This window comes from Taudactylus pleione, unplaced genomic scaffold, assembly GCF_031769625.1.
Source record: "Taudactylus pleione unplaced genomic scaffold, aTauple2 ptg000009l, whole genome shotgun sequence".
NCBI classification, from domain to species: domain Eukaryota; kingdom Metazoa; phylum Chordata; class Amphibia; order Anura; family Myobatrachidae; genus Taudactylus; species Taudactylus pleione.
The window spans coordinates 4,765,618-4,780,606 of NW_028284412.1; the positions used below are offsets into that span (position 1 = coordinate 4,765,618).

Sequence of the window (14,989 nt, forward strand, 5' to 3'; positions counted from 1 at the left end):
GATGCTTAACACTCAGCTTGTAGGATTTCAGTACCATCTGTATGCGGATGATACTCAAATCTACCTATCCTCTCCAGATTTATCACCATCTGTATTGGTCCGTGTCACTGAATGTATTTCTGCCATTTCATCTTGGATGTCATCTCGCTACCTGAAACTTAATATTTCTAAAACAGAATTAATTATATTTCCACCGGCCAATAACAGTTACCAATCTGATCTCTTTATCACTGTTGATAACTCAACAATCCACCCCACCCCACAAGCTCGCTGCCTTGGTGTCATCCTTGATTCTGAATTGTCCTTTGTTCCCCACATTCAATCTGTCTCAAAATCATGTTACATACATCTAAAAAACATATACAAAATTCGGCCATATCTCACACAAGACACTGCAAAAACTCTAATCCATGCACTCATTATTTCCCGCATTGACTATTGCAATAGTCTCCTTACTGGTCTTCCCAAAAACAGGCCATCGCCATTACAATCCATTATGAATGCAGCTGCGAGGCTTATCTTCCTTGCCAAACGTTCATCATCTGCTGCCCCACTCTGTCAGTCCCTCCATTGGTTGCCAGTTTTCTACCGTATTCAATACAAAATACTGTACTTACACATAAGGCCATTAACCGAATTACACCAACATACATCTCTTCACTCATCTCAAAATATCTCCCAACCCGACCTCTCCGCTCAGCACAAGAACTGCGTCTCTCATCCCCACGCATTACTTGCTCCCATTTACGGTTACAGGACTTTCTTCGGGCTGCACCTACTCTATGGAATGCCTTACCACACACAATAAGACTTACCTCTACTCTTCAATCCTTCAAGCGTTCCCTGAAAACTCACCTCTTCAGACAAGCTTATCAGATTCCAGAACCGACCACATAACCTTCATAGCTTCCATGTCTTATCACATCCCCTCTCACAGTCCATACATAACCTCACATATTGTCTTTCTTTCACATACTCCTGACATTTTGCCGACATTCCTATGTGACTGGATCAAGCAGCCCACCAAGAAACACTGCATTCTGGCCAGACCAAATTGCAATATATATATAGCACCTATCCTTGTGTATCAATGCCTGTTTCCCTATAGATTGTAAGCTTGCAAGCAGGGCCCTCTTACCTCTATGTCTGTCTGTTATTACCCTGTTTTGTTCTATCAATGTTTCCAATTGTAAAGCGCAACGGAATATGCTGCGCTATATAAGAAACTGTTAATAAATAAATAAATAGAATAATAAGCATTTTTATTTGTTTGATTTAATAGTTTATGGGCTGCCTAACAGACCACTGTAAAACGGTGGTCTGACTCCTGCAGACACCTGAACTAACTGAAGGGCCTGACTTAGGCTGGGGTATAGAGGGAAGGACCAGTGCATTCTGGGAGTCAACTTTAACTGTCTGTTGCCTGGTCCTAATCTCCACCTAAACCAAGGTATCCCTGTGGACCTTGAAGAAAAATGTGACCTGTGTGGGGTTCCTGAGGAACAAGTTTGGGAACCACTGCTATAGACATTACAGGCAGCTACTTTTGGTGCAGGAATTCATACTACCTGTGCCATCCAGTTGTAGAAGTGTATCATTGAAACCACCAGACTCCTTGACCTATGCATCAAATGGCTTATACTGATGTAGCTTTGTACTTCTGCAGCAGCATGTCTTTACAGGTTACTAACTGAATCCTTACTGACTGCTTACTTTGGATCAGGACTGCTTGGTAGATGGTAGAAGCGCTGAAGCTTAACGCTGGATTAAAATGTGGTTTAGTCTACTAGTTGCAGCAACAAAGCACGTTCTAAATAAAGAATTTAAGAGTAATACATTTCACCACCAGTAGTGATGTTTAAAACACAGGCTACTAGAACCCTGTGTTTCCAAACAGTGCTAAAAGTAGGACAATCCAGCCTAGGCATGAGAATCAGGATGGACACGTTACATGCATTTTAATGATAGGAAGTTGATCTAGATCTACCAAGTCTGGGTTCAAATCCCTATAAGTCAGTCTAACCAAATTGACTTCTGCCTTAGGAGATTTGAAGCAAAATACATAACCAACAGGGGTTTCCTCATTATACTTATTTGTACAAACAAGTGATAAAGGAGCATATGTAGAACATTGAAGCCCAATGGCCAAAATACTGTTTATATACAGTTTATTGACAAAAATAGATCACATTGATTCAAGTTTACAAAAGTGTATCCCAGGAACATTCCAATACCTTCATTAAGACTACTCAGACTAGTACAATAAAGGCATCTATGCATTTTAAGGTTTCTTGAAAATGGCATTAAAAAGGAAAAAAAAAAACAAAAAAAACTGTACAATCCTTAAAACAGGATATTTATTAATGGCCTTCTCAACAGTGCCGGTCACATTCCATCACTGTACTGGAAACCAAAGTCTTGTGGCTAGTCGGACGGTTCTCGATGTTTCTTTTTCTTCATTTTCTTTGTCAACTATGATTAAGAAGAACAAACAAGAACAGTTAAGATACTTTCCCTTTTTACACTTTATGCAGCATAAACATCTCATACTGCTGCATGTTAATGTGCACTAGTAGGGTCAGTTAAATAGCCATTAAGACCAAAGGCAAAATTCAACACGCCCAGTTAAACGGAGGTGTAAAACACCACAAAACAAAAAAGTGTGGTAGCCTCGGGCTTTAACACCTAGGGCAATTCAATTCCAGACCCTTTTAACGACCATTAAATGAACATATTAACAGCCATTAACATGTAGAATCTGTGATAGGTCAGTGAACTTGTGTTAACAGGGTCTCTTCACACATTAACATGCTACTTATCAGGAATTTATTTTCAGGTCTGATGCAGCCTGTGGGCTGCCTTCGTGGCTAATTGAAATAGCCCCGGGGGATCAATTAGCATTTGGTAAGTTACTGCAGCGAATTAATTTCCCTAGAAAGTGGAGTACTAGAAATTTGCAGTGCTAACCAGGTTATTGGGAATGTAGATATTGGAGATCAGTGAGGGTACTTTAGGGGGTATTCAATAAAGTGCCAGAACAGCAAAAATCCAACACCTGTGGAGTTTAGTGCAGAATTTTTGCATTTTTTGAGCAGCGCAAGGTTTTCCCCCCTGCAGCTCCAGAGCACGACCAATTTTTCCTAAAATTGGTATTTTTTAGGAAAAATGGTCAGGATTTGCTCTGGGGCCTCTGCAGCAACCCCTTAATGACTAATTAAATTTGAAAATTTTCAATTAGCTTAGTCAGTAAGTACTATAATAAATATAAAGATGGAGGGGAGATGAGTGCTGAAAACCCAACATGCATTTTTGTTTTAAATTTAATACCGCGTATATCGGGAGTGCGCATACCCGCAGTCATCCAAAATAGCATGCGAGATCCACGTGATTTTTTGCAGTGAAAACTTCAAGATTGAATACCCCTCTTAAATTGGCTTTAATATTAAAGCCTAAACACTAAAGGGTATCTGAAGTTTTGGTGGCCACAAAGAACACTTTGAATTAGCTCAGTAAGTGTACACAGGAGTTGGTGTATATGCACCTTTGGAGATTCTGTCAATGACTGGTCTACATCCACCTGGTGTTTCCGTTTTTTCTTTACTTTAAGTGAGGCACCTTCAGTGTCGCTACCACTCTCTGGGTCACTCTGGGGAGGAAAACAAAATTTGTTATTTGTGGTAGGAATTGAGACACCCAGCACTTGCTGCATTTAACTGGTTAAAGCTCAGAATAGTTCCCTTTGAATAGTTTGCGGAGTAGTTTGTTATACTGTATTAAAAACAGATTACAATTTTACAGACATCCTAACCCAATTGTCTGAGCGATTTACCTTAATGACTACCTCAGCCGCTGTCTCACCGTCACTCTCAGCCTTCTTCTTCTAAGGGTGAAGGAGAAATATTTTTTGAAGATTTACTACATGTAGGGAGAAGACAGTGCTACAGATACTTAAACCAAACACGTATCACATCCCTTTTGTCAGATTGCTATGGAGTATATATTATAGATTGCTGGACAATAGGACAATTCTTTAGGAATTTTTACAGTTACTGCATATAGGCCACTTATCCAGTGCGGAACATGTATCATTTTGAGTTCTATAGCTACTGTAAAAACTAGTATTGAATTTACATAGTGTAAATTTTAGCAACCCTGACCGAGTGGTAATCATTTTCTTATTATACGTACTATCTTTGTCAAGTGGATAGGGCGACTCTCCAAGGTAGAGAAATATTGGGCTTTAGGCTCATTAAACAAGTAACTGCCTATATCCAATATGCTGCCTGCTGTACTTGTCCAGATAAAAATAAAAAAAAGTGGGTATAAAGTGTCTGTATAAAGTAGTGTTTCCCAAACCCAGCCCCCAAGGCACCCTAACAGTTCAGGTTATCCATGCTTAAGTACAGTTGACTTAATTAGGCACTCCAGTCAACATAATTTAACTATACATGCGCAGCCATGGATATCCTTAAAACCTGGACTGGAGCTACATTAATGGAGTTAAAAAAAATTAAGCCTATTTGCCAGTATAAGCTTCACAGGCTCTATAAGAAAATGAAACCACCAAGAATTAATCTTGGCACCAGTGTATGCATTCAAGAGTGTTCTTGGTCTCCTCTGATGCCCTCTTATTGTACCTCTACAGACTATTTTGAACTTTTTTGGCACAACTGAAGTACAGAAAGGGTTTTGCTCTGCATTGTGGATGTAAGGTCTGTGTGGTATTACACTATGTATAGGAAAATAAAAAGGTTTACCAATTTGGTATGTAGGCTATGCAGTGCCAATTCTGTTATACTACATGCAATATCATTGTTCTAATTCTCTCCTGAACATGTGTCTTTATTAATGGATGTAGTACAAAACAATGTAAAGTGCTTACTTTTTTCTTTTTGCTGGAGGTCATTGGTGTGGCCACATCACTTTCTGCATCGCTTTCATGTTTTCTCTGCAATAAAAAAAAAAAAAAAAAAAAAGAAGTAAAGCGGTGTCATGCAATGTACATACATAGACACTAATGGGCACTGTCAGCTGTACCTAGACAGAGGTAACATTTTGAACCCCTGATAAGGAGTAGCCAGATTATATTGCAGGGCGACTCCCCCATGATACCATGAATGGGCAAGAGGGGGATAACTGCCTGCATGGTAATTTGGCCTCAGATTACAGACCAACACTTGAGAAATTGACAAAACGTTTGTTAAATGTTTGATCTAAACAATTTGTTCAAACTTGTCTGAATGACCATTTTCATCTGTTTTCTGGCATTTAGGAGCAAATTGCTGATCATTTACTCCCATACGTTACCAGATTTTCATTCCAAAAAAAACTATTGGATGGTTGGACAGAAAATCTTTACGTGTGTATGCAGTTTAAAGGTGACCATACATGGAGATTCAAAAGTTGGTCTGATTAGTTGTAAGATTTCTCTTGAAAACTCTTCCCTTCAGACACAGGACAATTTGTATTTAAAATGCAACCATTTCACATTCGACCATACGATTTGATCAATCACATAATGCGTGTCAATTCCTACACGATCAGTTGAGATCTCTGCAATACCATCTGAACTGCGATCCAACTAGAGGACGGTGGGGACGCGCATCTTGGGGGGGGGTCGCAGAAAACTCAAAATACATCTCCAAATGATTGGTCTGTCCAACCTGTAGAAACTGCCCAAATCGTGTGATCAATCATCCCGTGTATGGCCAGCATTAGTGTGCCTTGAGGACAGAGGTTGGGAATCACTGATCTAGACACTCCATTCATTAGGGAAACTTGATTACCAATGTATAAACAGACGTTTGTTTCGTTAACTAGTGTTCTCCCTTTCATTTGAATGCGTGTAGTGTAGTACAAAACAGGTCTTGTGCAGCAATTCTTACTTTTTTCTTTTTGCCTGAGGTTACTGGAGTGGCCACTTCACTATTTTCTGCGTCGCTTGCAGGCTTCTTCTGTGCAAATAGAAGAGTAAACTTGTGTTAAGTAACGCAGACATACATAGACCACAATGGGCAGTGTCAGCTGTATCTTGACAGAGGTAACATTTTGAACCTCTGCTAAAGAGTAGCTGGTTTATATTGCAGGGCGACTCCCCCATGATACCATGAGTGGGCAAGAGGGGGATAACTGCCTGCATGATATAGATGTGATTGTAGGTGTTGGAGCAGCGTACCTGGTAATCTATGCAACTCTCATTTTGTTATCTCATCTGAAAAATTACAGCTATGCAAGTTTGTTGCAATGCTATAAGGGTGGAGTATGAGTACTTTGCCACTCTTCATACATTGAATACCAGAACAGGTTTGTAAAGTGAAAAAGTTAAAGTGCTTCTTACTTTCTTCTTTTTGCTGGAGGGCTTTGGAGAAGCCACATCACTATTTTCTGTGTCGACTTCACGTTCAATCTGTAAAAATGGAAAGCTTGTGTTATGTAACTCAGACATACCATAGACACCATAGGCAGTGTCAGCTTAACCTTGACAGAGGTAACATTTTGAACCTCTGATGAGGAGCAGCCAGGTTATATTGCAGGACGACTCCCCCATGATACCATGAACGGGCAAGAGGGGGATAACTGCCTGCGCGGTAACACGGGCACTACATAGAAGCATACCTTTGGGGTTCTTAGCTCTGCTGGAGTTGCTGCCTTCTGTGATGTGCTGAAATATGTAAACAGTATATATTACAGTTGCAGTTCTATATAGTGACACTGTGCTCTGCAGTGCTGGAAACAAGACTTACAAATTTAACCACAAGAGGTGGGGAAACATGGCAGAGCAGAGTTTCAGGATCACTGTGCCAGAGTATAATAAACCATTTACCTGTAATCAACATATCCTTGACTCCAGGTCTGTGGGGTGCTTTCATTGGGCTTCCCATGCTTGTCAAGCAGTCCTTTCTGAATCATCATTTTTTTCTGACTGGCCTGAAGAGATATAGATATATAGATTTGAGCCACAATTGGCAATGTATAAACTTAATGTATGCATTATTGTATGTCTGTATTCAGTCATACAAGAGAGCCATCAGCTATTGGGTGATAGATGCAAGTCGTCATTACACAAAGTTCACAACATCACATGCACATCATATGGCTCACTGAACATATTATAAATATATAGTACATGCTGGAAGTTCCTACAGTTTTTGTATTGTTACCTTTGGACCAAGGCCCCACTTGCGTGGATAGGTGTCCCTCTCCATAATAACACGTTTAATCTTTGCCACAATACCATGGTCACATGTAGATATTACAGCTGTAGTCATTAATGCAGTAGCTGCAGAAAGATATACAAGTTACCATTGAGGAAGATCAAACATTTCACATACACAAGTTTCCTTTCATCAGTGTGATCAGACAGTTTCTGTCATCTTAAGCACTTAGACGTCCTGCCCCAACACACCTATGTGCAGAGAGTTAGCTGCAGAACACAGCAACCAATGCATGTAGGTGGTAAGGTGCCCTGAATTCTCAAAACAAGAATGCAGAAATGCGGGACGACTGGAGGCTCAGAGAATGGATAAACTTTGTCATCACATCACAAAATATGTAATAAAAGGTTTAGACAATGACAAAGGAAAACTAGGAGGAGGAGAAGTTACTCACCTATGCAAACGGCTTCACCTTTGGTTGTTACCACCACAATATCCTGGTTCATTTCAATGCCATCCTCATACCTCAGAAGACCAGGCAGCATGATCTTAGCTCCATAACATATAGCATTGACCTGCGTTTGGAGGAAACAAACTGCCATGAAACAAACTAGGTAGTATCAATGTCATATGCTCAGAAGTAGATGGTGTTTGACTTACAGCACTGTCCTTCATGACCAATCTTTTGTGAGATACCAGAAGCTTTTCCAATGGAAAAATAACTCTACGAAGGTAGTTTTCATCTTTATTATTATCATATTGCCATTGAGCATCCAACACATCATGCATTGTGACAAGGTTATCCTATATGTGGGGGAAGAAAAAAAAAACAAAAAACTCAGTATGGAGCCAGGTAAGGAATGGCCAACTAATGATAAACTGTCATCTCCAGGCCAAGACAAAAAACAATTGTCTTAAGGCCTGGGAGTTTGTTGCTGTCCCAAAGCTAATTACCAGCCACAGGGAGATGCCGGTGGCTGAACTCAAGGCTTTTGGGTGGATATATCAAATTAAGCAGTTACCTTTTCTCCCAGGACGCCTGAACGAACCCTTCGGAGCTCCTGCATCTGCCCACCAACCCCAAGCAGCAACCCAAGGTGGACGCAAAGAGTACGGATGTACGTACCAGCTTCACAGCTCACCCAAAATATACCTATGGGGAAAGGGGAGGGAATACAAACTCATATAGGCTAGATTCGGAATGTAAGAAAAGTGTAATCTGTTTTCTTTAACTATTGACAGTTCGAGCCATCAGTTATTGGGTGATAGATAGGAGTCATCACAGATCATGTAAGTCTATACACATCATATGGCTTAAAGTGGTTTAGTCTTGTTTAAATAAAATCCCTTTCATTCCATCGTTTAAAGCCCTGTAACAATATGGAAGCTTTGAACTTAGGCCCTCATTCAGACCCACTCGCAAGTGGGTCGATGGTCTGCACTGCGCATGACGGAGGGAGCTCCGTCGTGCGCGAGACGCGATGAGCGAAGGACTTTCCTTCGCTCGTAGTGTCTCATCAAAGGGGGCGTGCTATCGATGTTTACTGACAGCACGCCCCCTTTGGTGGGCGTGCCTGCTAGACGGAGGCGTTCCCAAGGGAACGCCTACCGTCTGAAGCCGGCCCCACTGACATCACTAGTGATGTCAGTGGGAGTGATTTTGGCTTTGATAGAGCCAAAATCACTCCTGGCCTTGCGGTTGAGAAACTCAACCGCAGGCTTCTGCTCGCAGTTTCTATGGTCAAGACCATCGCGACCATCATCCTGCACGCTCGTATATGCTGTGGGTGGTGACCCACAGCTATACGAGCGTCCAGGAGGACGCTCCATATTAATGGAGGTGGGCCCTGATTCAGAGCAAGCGCTCTGGTCAGAGCGTCCGGCTCTGAATCAGGGCCTTAGTTGTGTACAGCCATGGCCAAAAGTTGAGAAAGATAAGTATTGGTTTTCACAAAGTTTGCTGCTTCAGTGTGTTTAGACCTTTGTCAGATGTTACTATGGTATACTGAAGTAAAATTGCAAGCATTTCATAAGGATCAAAGGCTTTTATTGACAATTACATTAAATTTATGCAAAGGGTCAATTTTTGCAGTGTTGACCCTTCTTTTTCAAGACCTCTGCAATTCGCCCTGGCATGCTGTCAATCAACTTCTGGTCCACATACTGACTGATGGCCGCTCATTCTTGCCTAATCAATGCTTGGAGTTTGTCAGAATTTGTGGGTTTGTTTGTCCAGGCGCCTCTTGAGGATTGACCACAAGTTCTCAATGGGATTAAGGTCTGGGGAGTTTCCTGGCCATGGGCCCAAAATTTCAATGTTTTGTTCCCCGAGCCACTTAGTTATCACTTTTGCCTTATGGCAAGGAGCTCCATCATGCTGGAAAAGGCATTGTTCATCACCAAACTGTTCTTGGATGGTCGGGAGAAGTTGCTTTTAAGGATGTTTTGGTACCATTCTTTATTCATGGTGATGTTCTTAGGCAAAATGGTGAGTGAGCCCACTCCCTTCACTGAGAAGCAACCCCAAACATGAATGGTCTCAGGTTGCTTTACTGTTATACTTGTCATTCTCAAAACTTTTGGCCATGGCTGACCGTAGCTACCCAAAATGACCCATCCAAGTGGTACTTACCCAGTCTACGCTCTGCGTCATATTCTATCAGTTTGCTCTCATAGATTGTTCTTACACGCAACTGCCTTTTCACAGCAGCTATAAGAGGGGGCCGCTGAAAGAGGGCTCCAGTGAGAGTCTCTAGAGCCTGAAGACAAGAGGAGGATTATGAATAGATCTACATCGATTAGGTTTTAAGCAATACACAAAAACCTCCAGATCAGTCAAGTTTGCCTCTTCTTGACCAAAAGCCAAAACCTCCTGCTCTTGAAAACACTGGGTAAGTAACACTGCAAAACACAGCATCGCCAGCCCAGTGTATAGAGCACACCTGCTTCCAGCATGGAAACAAGTGTTTCAGAGATGGCCATAGGCTCAGAGAATGGATAAACTGTGTCATCATGTACACTGGGGGCTCAGATGTAGTGGAAAGTTCCAAGAGGTGACGATTGAGAGAAAAAAGCCGAAAGATTAGTTTTTACATATAACTAGCACATTTACCCGTGAAAGTTGCAATTCATTTTCCAACGCATTATGAAGTCTTACAATTCCAACATACTCTTTGCCTAAAAAAGAAAAAAAAAACGAAACAGAAAGAATATGATAGGCTGCCAAAAAACTCACCTTGTTTAAACTCGCATCTATATATCTGTACATAACTTCAGCAAGGTACTAGCATCTTAAATGAAGCCATGTAGTCAGAAGTCTCCAGCTCAAAGTTGATAAGTTAAAAATCCCCACACAATAGGTGGATATAAATGTACTAAGTTCACTGACCTGCGCTCTGCTGGGATTTCACAAGCCGGGTAGCACGGTCAATGCATACAATCAAACAGCCAGTTACTTTTGGGTCCAATGTTCCACTGTGACCAGTTTTCTCCACCCTCAAAATACGGCGAATCCATGCTACCACTTCATGCGAGGATGGGTTTGCTGGTTTATCCAGGTTAATGAATCCTGTTCTAAAGAGTAATTAAACAAATCAAAAATACAGATAGAGGTCTACACCAGAATGCTGGAGCTCTGGATTAGGATTTATTTGTTGTAGCCAATCATGACAAGTACCAAACCTTTAAGAGGTGTGTACAGACATAACTGGACAGGTACCATAGTAATCCACTCAGGTAGCCTTTTGATGTCTAAATTCCACATCCAGATCAAAGTTGGCAACTACCACCACTGGGCTGGAGCGCCAGCCTATACATATATTTAGATTAAATCCCACAAAACAAGTATCCCAGAGACATGGACACTTACTTAACATATTCAGTGATATCTCTCTTTAAGGGATTGGAGCCAGCTGGAATAGGGGTGTAGTGTGCTGTCCGAACATTCAGCTTATCAAAGTTCTAACGGAAGATATAAGCAAGGAAGAGAGTTATCCCACACATTGTACCAGATTCATGATAATCTGAATAAAAGAATGTGTAATGCACCACATGAGAGCTGATCTACATAGCAAATCCACTTTGATATTTCCAACAGAGGGCAAGATTCCCTACCGATCGCAACTGCGAATGCAATAGCAATTACACACGCAGTTCAACTGCAATAGTATGCTATCATTGCGCTCGCTATGCCGTTGCAGCATAACCTAAGGAGGCCCACTTTACCTTACACATTCGTAACGTTTAGCAAGACTGCGAAACCATCAGTACTATAGAGTACCATCACAGCCTCACAAACTTACACAAGCTCTGACCTTGCTCAGGAATTGCCAACTTCATCACACGCTATGAGTACTCAGGCTGCGTACGGTATTGCGGTGGATAATTTATGCACGCTCATGCAATGGCGTTCAAAGCCACTGGTACGCCTGCGTTTCTCCGACACCCCCACAAACGGCACTTCCCATCAATCACTCTGCCAAGGGTCTGCATAGTCACTGCGATCGCAGTCCCGATCACAGTGGCTGGTTCGCGCACTGACGCATACACAGAACTCAACAATCAGCCGATTGTGTGCATAATTGCAGTTGCGATCGCTAGTGAATCAGGCCCAGAGTCCCATCTTAAAATCTAGGAAAAGGAGCATGGACAGGAAGGTACTCTTAGCAGTTTGCACCCACTCCCTTGATTACATAGTAATAATAAAATCTAAAGGCCCCCATACACTGCATGATTCAAAGTTGGTAAGATGTGTTATACGATTGCCTTTGAAATTCTTCAAATGATGTGGTCAAATGGTGTACAATGTTATGGGAAAAGATGCATAGAAGTGTTAACTATCACATTGTACTCTAAAGATCGTAGGTCTCTCTGCAAAACTATCTGATCTGCGATCCAACTAGAGGACGGTGGGGATGCGCATCGGGGATCGCAGAACACACAAAAACACCCAATTTCATACGATTGGTCTGTACAACTCGTTGAACTGTCCATATCGGATAATAAAATAGTACAGTGTATGGGCACCATAGCAAGTTACTGGTTTTACATGCACACTGAATTTTAATTTTAACGGAGCTGGACACTTGTCTATGAAAATTCACGATTCTGCTGAAGTTATGGTTTACTAAACCCCATACTACATTGTGTGAGTGACGACAAGTTTTACTGGTGGTGCTTAAATTAGTTTGCAGTTCCAGCCATCAGTTATTGGGTGATAGATAAGCGTAATCATCACAGTTCATGAAAGTCCATTCACATCATATGGCTTAAAGTGGTTTATTCTTGTTTAAATAAAAAAGAAAATTTGTTTCATTGTTGACAACGTCCATATTGTTACATGGCTTTGAGTCCCTCTTCTGGCTGTGTTACTGGATGCACATTTTTCTTGGGACCTAGAATGACCAACTTCTACATTCCCCCAGCCAGAGTTTTGTCCATTCCAGCAGACTACATCATGCGTTAGTAAATTTATATAGTGGTTGTGGCAAAAAAAAAAGTTACTTAAATGAAACAACCAAGACCAATTTAGCCATAGTTATAGCTAAGACAAAACCTGATATTTAAGTAGAGATTACCACTATTACTATGAACAGCAAGATGCTATAAAGTTACAAATATTGTGCATGTACATAGAGGCTAGGTAGGAAAATATCACATGCCTATCAGCAATCTAATCCTAGTGTTAGCAGCCCTGTGAAATAACCCATTTTAGGACAAGATTTAAATCAGTCATTAGACAAGGGATGGGCAATAGGCAGCTCCAAGCCATATGTGGTCCCCCAAGTCTTCACTTGCAGCCCCCAGCTTGTCTTGGTTTCATTGTGCTATTTGATGTAGTTTGTAAAGCATGTTTGAAAGGCTTGTAAGGTCATTTAACATATTAACTTGTTATTTTGATTGAGAGTAATGTGCAACCCTTTTGAAGGCTGGCACCATACTGTATCAGGTTCACTATCCTAATGTACAGTAGACCCATAAGCGTAAAAGGTCAGGTTACATATATATTGAGAATACAAAAACGTATATTGACCTTGAGCAGCAAAGGCCACTGAGACGTATTTAACTGGGCAACTTTGGATTCTGGCTGAATGAGAAAGCTTCCTTCGTGTTGAATATCCTGCAAAAAAAGGACACCAATTCAGTGTTATTAAACAAGTAGGATTATAGGAAAAACTCCAACAATTATTAAGTTGTAGTACATACACACATGAAACACTATAGTAATACAGAGGCCTAGCAAAACAGCAGTGACTTACGCTCACCCACCACTATCACAGAATGGCAAATAACCATTCCAAGGCCCTGACAGGCTATGGGGTCTATTTACTAAGCAGGGCTGGGAGAGAGTGAAAAGTGATAAGGTACCAGCCAATCAGCTCCAAACTGTCATCTCACAGGCTGTGTTTGAAAAATAACAGTTAGGAGCTGATTGGCTGGCACCTTATCACTTTTCACTCTGTCTTCTAACACTGATTAGTAAATAGACCCTTTTGTCCCAATATTCTAGGTAGAGCTGCTCTGAAGCAGCAGCAGTGGGGAAGAGATCAGGTTACAAGGCTGGCACACCAAGAGCATGTTACAACGCATGCTACATTCTACTAGCCAGATTTCTCCAGCAATTACTCCATGTGACAAGAGCAGCACGTCTTGCTTATGGCCAAGAATCAGAGCTAGAATAGCACAGTGTAGCACTAATGCCTGTAGAACAACAGCAAAGGCCGCCTAGGCCTGTGAGTGTTCATATTTTAAGACAGATCAAGACTATATGCTGCCCTGAGATAGATTAATATATATATATATATTATACACACACACACACACACACACACACCCTGCTAATGAACACGTATACCAGTACCAGGATTATAGAAGAAAGCATCAGATACTGTAGCTCTTACACACCAGGAGTATTCTTTGCAAAAATACAAAACACCGACTAGTACAGACCTCATACATCCTTAAATGCAGAGGTTTATATTTGTTTGTTACGGGAAAGTGACACGATCAGTAGTACAATGAATCTGCTGACATGCACACACTAAGCTTTTACTAGGTATATAAAACAGTATGAGAATCTCACGTGTTAGAATAAAGATCACCCATGCAAATTATAAGTGCTAGTGATTCAAGTACTGAATGGACTTAGAGGAAAGACGGATACAGTCTGGTATAACGGAGATCATAGATAAGAACTATGCCATCCAGTGTCCGTACTCACCGCAATCTCCCCCAGGGTCTGGCTCCGCCGCTTCTTTTTCCTTGAACCTAGAAGCAATGGGAAAGGACGGGTCAGGACACACTGCACATTGCGCGCTGCAGGCGGCAGCAGCACTCAGCGCACAGGCTTTGAAAACGCAAATAAAGTTACAGAAATGATAAAAATGCTGCAGCGGCACATACTACCCATAGTAAATGGGTACTATATGTATATAATGCACAGAGACTTCACTGCCCCGGCAGCAAAGGCAGCGCCCTCACTCTCACTCTCACCCTCTGCCTCCGCCATGTTCTCTCCCTCTCTGTCTCCACGCGGCGAATGAGGCAGAAGCGCTCGCGGGGCAGCCGGATATAGCACGTGGGAGGACTCATGTCTGACGCCGGCCCCTTCCGCCCGCCGTCGGTCTTCTGTCTCCACTTCTAGTGCCCACTACCCACCATGCTAAGCGCCATCTTGTTGTGGACTCGAAAATAAAGGCTTTTTTTAAAATTTGAATTTCATTTTAATTTTCTGAAAAGTCTGCAAAAACATGGAGCAATGAATGCTGCATACACTGCTACACAGTAACAGAACATCCAACATGACCTTCCGACAAGTACAAAATGCTCTGCTTCTG

At 41.6% G+C, this 14,989-nt stretch overlaps 1 protein-coding gene and 3 non-coding genes across 4 annotated transcripts; all 4 read right to left on the reverse strand.

Annotated features, from left to right (window-relative positions):
- Positions 1-2,151: 2,151 nt before the first annotated feature.
- On the reverse strand, positions 2,152-14,733 carry DKC1 (dyskerin pseudouridine synthase 1). The gene is made up of 19 exons (XM_088467019.1): positions 14,646-14,733; positions 14,374-14,420; positions 13,186-13,272; positions 11,023-11,114; positions 10,543-10,727; positions 10,267-10,331; positions 9,787-9,913; positions 8,177-8,307; positions 7,815-7,958; positions 7,609-7,729; positions 7,161-7,279; positions 6,824-6,927; positions 6,616-6,661; positions 6,338-6,406; positions 5,886-5,954; positions 4,883-4,948; positions 3,830-3,880; positions 3,542-3,646; positions 2,152-2,472 (listed from the first exon to the last, which is right to left on the reverse strand). Exons 1-19 carry the CDS (start codon positions 14,659-14,661, stop codon positions 2,425-2,427), a joined length of 1,692 nt encoding a protein of 563 aa, XP_088323145.1. The 5' UTR covers positions 14,662-14,733; the 3' UTR covers positions 2,152-2,424.
- On the reverse strand, positions 7,023-7,097 carry LOC148542729 (small nucleolar RNA SNORD83). The gene has a single exon (XR_015877696.1). It is a non-coding gene; the product is annotated as a small nucleolar RNA SNORD83 (small nucleolar RNA).
- Positions 8,401-8,468, reverse strand: LOC148542730 (small nucleolar RNA SNORD83). Its single transcript, XR_015877697.1, has one exon. It is a non-coding gene; the product is annotated as a small nucleolar RNA SNORD83 (small nucleolar RNA).
- LOC148542731 (small nucleolar RNA SNORD83) lies at positions 12,351-12,421 on the reverse strand. The gene has a single exon (XR_015877698.1). It is a non-coding gene; the product is annotated as a small nucleolar RNA SNORD83 (small nucleolar RNA).
- Positions 14,734-14,989: the final 256 nt, after the last annotated feature.